Source organism: Halyomorpha halys, unplaced genomic scaffold, assembly GCF_000696795.3.
Source record: "Halyomorpha halys isolate HHAL.00 unplaced genomic scaffold, Hhal_1.1 Scaffold67.1, whole genome shotgun sequence".
In the NCBI taxonomy this organism is placed as follows: domain Eukaryota; kingdom Metazoa; phylum Arthropoda; class Insecta; order Hemiptera; family Pentatomidae; genus Halyomorpha; species Halyomorpha halys.
The window spans coordinates 1,073,092-1,082,957 of NW_027111562.1; the positions used below are offsets into that span (position 1 = coordinate 1,073,092).

The 9,866-nt window shown below is 28.9% G+C and overlaps 2 protein-coding genes across 4 annotated transcripts in view; one reads left to right on the forward strand and one right to left on the reverse strand.

Moving 5' to 3' along the window:
* The window catches only part of LOC106692687 (serine/threonine-protein phosphatase rdgC), a gene marked incomplete at its 5' end in the record, with an annotated part of 77,743 nt that overhangs the window by 23,071 nt on the left and 44,806 nt on the right, over positions 1 to 9,866 (reverse strand).
* The window catches only part of LOC106692688 (calmodulin-like protein 5), a 15,363-nt gene continuing 12,077 nt past the window's right edge, over positions 6,581 to 9,866 (forward strand). For 2 of the 3 annotated variants that reach the window (XR_010843991.1, XR_010843992.1), the window contains exon 1: positions 6,581 to 6,951. Coding sequence is in view for 1 of the 3 variants with exons in the window: in XM_014438785.2 (XP_014294271.1) it covers positions 6,679 to 6,951 (273 nt within the window). In the remaining 2 variants the exon portion in view is untranslated. The remainder of the gene's footprint in view (positions 6,952 to 9,866) is intronic. The other variant, XM_014438785.2, reaches the window with a different exon arrangement.

Here is a 9,866-nt window from a genome sequence, read left to right on the forward strand (position 1 = left end):
AAAAAAAAAAAAAAAAATAATCAAATCAAGAAATAAATAAAATTTAACGAATATTAGCAAAATAAAATAAAATATATCATGGCGTTGATGACCAATGAAGTTTGGCGCCACTAAACAACCAAACAAACAGGACTTCTATTTTTTTTTCTCTTTGTCTTTTTCTCAAATTAACTTGTTATTCTTTTTTACCCATTTGAGGGCAATTGTTTGTTTTATTAGGTCTATAAATATCGTTTTTTTTTTAATATTAACTTTACTTTTGTCTTTTATTAAGAATCATTATTTGTATCTTAATTTTTTTTTTAAAGTATAACGTCGTATTTAGTTATGGGTGCCTGCTTTGTATGAGACTATATCCCTCATAATTAATTGTTAAAAAAAAATAAAAAAATGTACTTATACTAACCATGTAAGGCCCACTAAGGCAATCTGGTACTGAATAGCCAGATTCCAGCTCACCAGTTCATGAATATCATTTTTTGAATAGTATTTCTGTAAGTTGTTTTATTAATATTTTATTTTACCTAAATACATGGCCAAACAGCTCTTAGTTATTATTACGTGAAAAACAATTTTGAATATTATAAACCAATTCATAGCATAATTTTTGTAAAATGAAGATTAAAAATTGATCAAAAATAAATTTTAAACCACAATTTTACTTTCACTAATCTATATACGGAATATATTTTCAGTAGAAGTATACTGAATCTGGAAAATTTCGAATTCCATTTTTCGATGGATATGCATCTTTTGAGGTATCCTGAGTGCAAAAGACCAGGTCTCACAAGATGGTGTTTGTTAACAGCCAAGTTAAAAAACGAAAAGTCGTATTTATGGCCGTTATAATCGATTTTTTTTACATTTTTTCGATTTTGTCCAAAATGGCTCGAACAATATTTAATAGATTCGGTGAATCAATGAGAAATTGAGTATTCTTTAATATCAGATAGGTTTTATCCTCATTGAAATATTCTAACAGTGTTCAAATGCCATATTAAAAAAAAAAAAAATGGGGAATAATTTATTGAATGTATTTGTAAATTGCTATTTGGCTTTGTGCGAGAAGGAGAAAAACTAATATGTATATAGGAAAGAAAAAAAAATGTATTTAAAGTGAATTGTAGGTAGTTTGTTAATAATTATTGTTTTACTAATGGAAAATATTAATATACTGTAGTGTATATATGTCCATTTATGGAGTGATGGGTACACTGTGAGTTATAGCAACTCATGTATTTGGACAGCTTTGGACAAACAAAGCTTAGGCCAATGAAATTTTGATTTGTAGTGTTTTGGAGAAGTTATTTCTTATTTATTTATTTATTTATTTAGTGATATTTACAACTGTATAAAAAATACAAGTAAATTTGATCATAATGACATAATGATATGATACAGGAACTCTAAAAACAGTTTACAATATAAGGTCACGAGGCCATCTTCTTTTCAGGCGCCTCGGAGGATTGCCAGAAATGGAAGAGGAAGCAAGCTTAGAAACTAGTGGGTTTGGGTGGTTAGGGAGTTTATTATTGAAGGAATAATATCGGGTTCGGACTAGATCGGTTACATAAGGAACATTTATTACATCAAATAACTACGTTTCGGTGCTTTCACTCCATCATCAGATATCTACAAACAAATTCACAATATTCATCTCATGGACACAAGAATAAATAAATATACCACAATGAATATCTTCTAATATCACATTTTCTGTTCTCCTAATTAGTCATAAAATATTAACAATAATCATATTGTTGTCAGTTATATGCAAAAATTAATAAATACAAATTTCGTACATAATTATAAATAATGAGACCTAAAACTTAATTTACTTCCAGAAACCAGATCATCATCATTAAACAGATTAAAGACTAAAGATGAATTATGTTTATAGAAATCTTTATTTATAATCAGGTATGGAATTTTTATTTATTAATTTTTTGTATAACTGACAACAATATGATTATTATTAATATTTTATGACTATTAAAAAGAAAAGAAAATGTGATAGAAGATATATTTATTTAGATAATTGTTTTAAATTAAAAAAAAAATGTGATATATTTATTAATTGTTGTATGCGTAAGATGGATGCTGTGAATTTGTTTGTAAATATCTGATGATGGGGTGACAGCACCGAAACGTAGTTATTTGACTTAATAATAAAATTGATGTAGTAATAAAAAAATTTAAATAAGGAAGAGGACTTTCATATACTATTTTTAATTACATTAATGAAAATCATCAAACAAAACGTATAAAATTATGAAATTTGTTTTACAAAAAAATTATTTTTCAAATATAAATTATAATGGGATCATCTTTTACTTTACCAAGACAAAGAGAAACCATAAAATACCAATTTTTATAGGAAAAAAAATTTTTCTACATAATTTCCCCCTTCCATGGACTTTAACTTCCACAGAAATTCACAAATCTACAAAAAAAAAAGGCACTAGATTTATTAAATATAAAATTATATAATATAATAAAATTGCAAATACAAGGCAAACATCTGTAATGTTTCGGCATTACATCTGTTTTTATATTTATACCGAAAATGTATTAAATGTAATTTTAAAATATACAAAACATAATTTTGTTTTTTAATGAACGAAATTTAACCCGGACAGACACAGAAACATATCTTGGATTGATACTTGGCAAACGACTTACATGGACCTCCCACATCAGAATAGCAAAACAGAAGCTAATTCTTCGATTTATATTGTTATTTTATCTTTTAAAATAGACGATCGAAATTACCACTTTCAAAAAACTAAAGATTTATACTTACCTTCTCAGACTAATTCATCAAATTATACCAAACAAACTAACAGTTTCAATCAAAATTACTGATCAGTACCGATCTCCCATGCATAAGTAAGAAGATGTTAAATAAAAACTTACGAATTCCCTACGTACAATTAACCATCAAATCACTATAAATAGATCACTACCCTCTAATTCTAGAACTATGAACATGAGACGTACCGGATAGGAGACGATGTTTACGAAGGAGCTGAAACAGGGACCTCCAAAATTGATCTTAAAATTTCAATTTCGATATAGCTGTATCACTATATGGCTTTAACATTCATGCCTTCATAACATTGTACAGTTTTTTGTTATTTTATGTGCAACATCTCATTCACTGGTTGTAAAATATTATTTACAGCTGTGAATAAAATAATATTTATGATAATATATTTAAAATTTAGCTTATTACAAGCTGTTTTTTTTTTTTTACATATGGAGTTAATGTATGGTTATTAATTTCCAAAACAAATTTGAGTAGCCACTTTTACCTCTTCCAACCATATTTCACCTTATACAAACTTAGTTTTTTGAATAGTTTTTATAGAAGAAAACTATGATACGCTTTTCTAATATTAGGTTCCCGGTCGTAAAATATGGTAACTGACAATATGAAAACATAGGGTTAATTTTATTTTTTTATACACATAAAAATAAATACTAGAGGAAGGATACCTGCAGGTAACATGTACTACAATACTTGGGACACTCGGTCATAAAACACTGTAGTTTTTGCTATCGTGTAAAGGTGTATTAACGTGACAGTACCTTCACCGCTGCTACATGTACTGTCAACTATCACGCAAGACCTAGTGCGACACAACTACTACTTAGTTCGAATTGGATAAAATTGTATTATTTAAAGTTTGATTCTATTTACAAAGTAGATATCGCTACTTTGCCTGAATTGTGGCAGATCTGCTTAAAAAAATATTATTTTTTTTATATCTTTATTGAAATTTACAACTGTACATTTATATACATACATCCAGTAAAATTGATTTTAGTTAATAATAGAGTGATACAGGCGTATAGAGAAAATACCCATTGGTAGTACTCTAATGACATTTTTACATTACCAGGTCTCGTGGCCATCTTCTTTTCAGGCGCCTCGGAGGATTGTCAGGAATGGAAGAGGAAGCTAGATTAGAAACTAATGAGTTTGGGTGGTTAAGGAGACTACAATGCAAGGATTGATGTCTGATTCGGGCTAGATCGGTTACATATGGAATATTAAGGTCTTTGTGTATGATTTTATTTGAGGCAAAGTAAGAAGAATTGGAAAAAAAAAACTTTATAAATTAATGTTTAATGTTTTGATTTGACTTATTCTATAAATTGTACTGTAGACTGTCCTGACAAACCTCCTAGCTTTGGGTTAGTCTAAAGAGGTAGTGCAAGAGCCGGGAAGAAAAAAAGGCAGTTATCTCATCCCAATTTTTTATTACTTTAATGAAAACTATGTATAATTACTAGACAAAATTGATGAATCTGCTAAGTATAGGTAGGGAGAATAAAAATGGTGGCTGTTTCAAAACCTTAAATAAACACTAATTTTTCATTCGGAGCTCTATATCTTAAAAACTACCAATAACACTAAAAAACCTAAGAGCACATTTAAAGAAGAGTAAATTTGCTGAAATATTAGCCCTAAAAGAGCTATTTACATCCAATAGTTCTCGAGATATAGCTTTTTAAAAAGCAAAATTTCTTAAAAATCTACTACAATATTAGTAGTTAGTTAATTTAATTTGAGAAATCTATTTTTCAGGAACTATGTGACCTACAAATGTTTATTAGCACTTGAATTAAAGCTAGTTTAATGGACTATTAAGAAGTTTATGACCATTACCTTCATAGGAATAGTAGTTTTCGTGATATTTGCTAAAATAAATTGATTTACAGTTATTCGGACAATAAATTTGATTTATGAAAAAGTTCATTTCAGAAACCATTGGACTGGATGTCTGTCAGGGCTCAAACTAAAGCCAGTTAAATTTACTATAAGATAGTGAATAATGTTTATCTTTTAAAGACTAGTAGTTTTTATGATATTTGACAAAATAAACTCACAATTGTTAATTTCTAGTTGTTCTTATAAAATGTTGGATTTTTGAAAAAATATATTTCTAGATCCATAAGACGCACGTATGTCTGCCAACACTCAAAATAAAGGAAATTTAACTTACTATAAAGTAGTTTATGACACTTATCTTCGTAGGGTAGTAGTTTTAATGATATTCACATATGAATATAAATTCGGTAAATAAAAATTTGTCCGAACAGCTATAAATCAATTCATATTAGCAAATTTCATGAAAACTATTACTCCTACGAAGATAAACATAATAAACTATTTTATAGCACATTAAACTAACTTTAATTTGAGTGCTAATAGACATCTGTACGTCAAATGATTTTTGAGATATAGATTTTTCAAACTAAACTCACTAACTACTGATCTTTCAGAACGGCCCATACAACATTTTTATGAAATGTTGCTTTTTAAAAAGCTATATCTCGAGAATTATTTAACGTATATAACTCTTTTAGGGCTCATATTTTAGAAACTTTAAATTACATTCTCTTTTCTTGTAATGTTCCTCCTTTTTAAGATATAGAGTTCCGAATGAAAAATTAAATTTTTTCATCGCTTTTAAACAGCCGCCATTTATTATTCCCCCTACCTATACTTGGTAGACTCATCAATTTTGACTAGTAATTATACATAGTTTTCATTAAAGTAATCAAAAATTGGGGTGAGAAGACAGCACTTACTTGACAAACGGTCCAAACTTCCAACTCATTACAAAATACTTATTTACATGACAATTATAAGGCCAATCTGGACATATGGAGTTGAGCTTTGGGGCTCCACTAAACCTTCGAATTCCTCTCGTATCTAATCCTTACAATCCAAAATCCTTCGTGAAATCCTAAATGATCCCTACTTTATCACAAGTAAAATCATCCACAAAGACCTTAATGTTCCATTTGTAACCGATCTAGCCCGAACCAGATATCAATTCTTCCATTTCAACTCCCTAACCACTCAAACCCATTAGTTTCTAATCTTGCTTCCTTTTTTATTCCGGACAATCCTCCGAGGCTTCTGAAAAGAAGATGGCCTCGAGACCTTATATCATAAAAATGTTTCAGAGTTCTACCATTGGGTAGTTTCTCTACATACTTGTACCATACCATTATGATTTCCTCAAATTTACTTGTATTTATGTACAATTGTAAATATCAGTAAATAAATTTAAAAAAATATATATATAAATAAATATTAGAGGAGTTATACTTCTAAATACCATGTTCACCCTTACGAAAATTTATATTATTTTATGGGACGTTTCGCCCCACTTCGCAGGGCTTTATCCGGGCTGCTGTAAACATTTTAATTAAAAATTTTAACTATTGAATTTCCGACGTTTCGCCCCACTTCACAGGGCTTTATCAGAGCTGTTGAAAGCGATAGGTTAGGCAGACATTACAAGAACAAACAGAAAATTTATATTTTTTATTAAGATGACAACAAACTCTGAAATACTAATTTTTACAGCAACAGAAAAATAAAAGTTTTTTGTTCATAACATTCGAAAACTAAAATTTTACTTCAACACGAGGCCACTTAATCTACACAAAACCTTGGAGTGGTTGGGAAGAATATAATTCTTAAAGATAGTATCAATAAAAGCTGTTAATTATATAGATATTAGCCAGATGATTTATTATTAAAAATTTTCACATATGTCAAAAAACGAAACATCAGTTAATTATGGATTCATGACGGTTCAAGAATAAAAAAAAAAAAATTCTCACACAAAAATTACTTTTCAAACATAAATTACTATGGCATCATCCCTTCGTTTACCAAGCCATTTCATGAGATTCAATAGGAGGAACCTATTTGAGTCATGTAGACTAATGAATATAGGTACGGCGATTAGAAGCTCTCACACCGAGCGGGGGATCAGGCAGTACAGATCTGAAGATTTGCGAAAGATGAAAGATAATTTCATTTTGGTCAACAAGGACGTTTTGGGCAAACTGAATGCAGCAGAATTTAACAGTTTCATCTCCCTGTCTGCAGGTCGGCGGTGGTCATGCCAAGACTTGAACATGGTACTAATTCATCTTTCTTAGCAATTATTACATTAACTAATAAAATATTATGATTAGTAAGATTTAGAAATTATATTATTTTTTTTTAATTGGGGGGGATGGCCATGGGTGATCGGTATAGTACAAGAGCCCAGAGAAAAAAGGTTGTTGTTTAAATTCAATTTTTAATTACTTCAATAAAAAATAGAGGTGCTATTCAAAATTGATGACTCTGCCAACCACAGTCGAGGGAATAAAAATAGTGGTTGTATAAAAAAAAAAATAAAATAAAAGATAGACATAATAAACTATTTTATAGCTCATTAAACTAGCTTTAATTTGAGTGCTAATAGACATCTGTACGTCAAATGGTTTTTGTGATAAAGATTTTTCAAAATAAACTCACTAACTACTGATCTTTCAGAACGTCCCATACAACATTTTTATGAAATGTTGCTTTTTAAAAAAGTATATCTCGAGAACTATTTAACGTATATAACTCTTTTAGGGCTCATATTTTAGAAAATGTTCTCTTCTTTAAATGACATTCTCTTCGGTTTTCTTGTGGTGTTCCTACTTTTTAAGATATAGAGTTCCGAATGAAAAATTAAATTTTTTATCGCTTTTAAGAAGCTATATTTATTTTTAATTGGGGGGGGGGAGGGGATGCCATGGGTGATCGGTATAGTACAAGAGCCCAGAGAAAAAAGGTTGTTGTTTAAATTTAATGTTTAATTACTTCAATAAAAAATGGAGGTACTATTCAAAATTGATGACTCTGCCAACTACAGTCGAGGGAATAAAAACAGTGGTTGTATAAAAAAAAAAAAAATAAAAAAATAAAATAAAAAAAATAAAAGATAGACATAATAAACTATTTTATAGCTCATTAAACTAGCTTTAATTTGAGTGCTAATAGACATCTTTAGATGACATTCTCTTCGGTTTTCTTGTGGTGTTCCTACTTTAAGATATAGAGTTCCGAATGAAAAATTAAATTTTTTATCGCTTTTAAGAAGCTATATTCTTTTTTAATTGGGGGGGGGGATGGCCATGGGTGATCGGTATAGTACAAGAGCCCAGAGAAAAAAGGTTGTTTAAATTCAATTTTTAATTACTTCAATAAAACATAGAGGTGCTATTCAAAATTGATGACTCTGCCAACCACAGTCGAGAGAATAAAAATAATGGTTGTATCAAAACAAAAAAAAATAAATAAATAAATAAAATAATATTTGTAATATAAATTAGTCTCAACACTTTTTATTACATCAATAGTCCAACTCAGCCAACTCAGCCATCCTCAAAGACAATCTTCAAATATAAATTCTCACCTCTCATCAAAATGTAAAATTGTTTTTCAGGCTATTCTGCCCAGGTCATTAATTATATGTCAAACATACCCTACTTTTTAAAAAATAAAAATTCATTATTTTTTAAAAACTTTCAATAGACACAAATTCAGTTTTATTTTTTTATTTTTTTTTGCTAGTCTCTCATATCTCATATGGCCTTCCATATTTTAGATATTTCTATTTTAATGGTTCTACGAAGCTGAAAATTTTAAATTCGTAATTAAAAATATAAGTAACCAATTATTTTTTGTACTTCACCAAATATTTTCAAAGATCCATTTCCGATTTTCAATTGACCGAACCCCATTACACAAAATTAGGTTGCCCCTAAGCAACCCGACAAAAAAAAATATACTGTAAAAAGTGAAGGGAATTTACTTGTAATAATTTGGAATAGATTGATATTGAAATAAAATAGAGAGAAAGTCCAAAATATATAACTTTTTGTTTTGATTCCTGGAAAGATTGAAGGTCTAAAAGTTGAACTTTGTAATTTGCACAAACAAAAATATAAAGAAACAAAATTTCAGAACTTTTCCAAGACATTGAAAATTAAAGTGTCATAGACCTAAGCTTTTTTGGCCATGCTGCTCAAATACATTGCTTTTAGTTGGCTGTAACACAAAGTGTACCCATCAATCCATAATTGGACATATATACACCACAATACATTAAAATTTTCTATTTTTCAATTATTAATAAACTAAATAAAATACACTTCAAATGCATTTTTTTTCTTAATAAAAAAATTTTTCCCCCCCTTATATGCATATATTTGTTTTACTCCTCCAACAAAGCTTAATATAGATTTACCAATTCGTCTAACACATCATGCCACTGTTTCACTCCTTCATACCTTTCCTCTGCAGTGATCCAAAACAACCGTTTGATCTATTAAGCAAATTAACAGAAATCATCAAGAGATAGCTACGTATAAATAAAACAATAGAACAGTTTACTAAAAAAAATAAATAAAAAAATACAATTAAATAAATTTAAAAAGAACTAATACTTAATTTTTTTAAATGTAATTTACAACAGTACAAAATAATATAATTTTCTAACTTTTCAGTATTTAAGTTTCCAATTCGCTGAGAGAGTAAAAAAAAATATTACACGGTTATCACTAAAAAATATTTTTATATAATAGAGTGACTGACATAAATAAAACTTTTTTTTTTATTTATTTATTTAATGTGCTTTACAACTGTACAAAATAATACAATAGGTAAATATGTTGTATGTTTCATATACACTTGAAAATCTTGGGAAGGAGCCACCCATCGGTAGTACTTCAAACATTAAAGTAAATTAGAAGGTCCTGAGGCCATCTTCTTTTCAGACTCCTCGGAGGATTATCAGGGATTGTTAAGGATGAAAGATTAAGAATCAATGGGTTAGGTTGGTTAATGAGTTTGGAATAAAAAGACGCTTATCTGTTTTGGGTCCAATCTGCAACGAATGGGATGTTTAGGTCTTTGCGAATGTGTTTATTTGTAACGTAATAAGTAGCATCAAGGATTTTACGTAGGATTTTGGATTGTAAGGATCGGATGCGGGAGGAATTTGATGGTTTGGTAG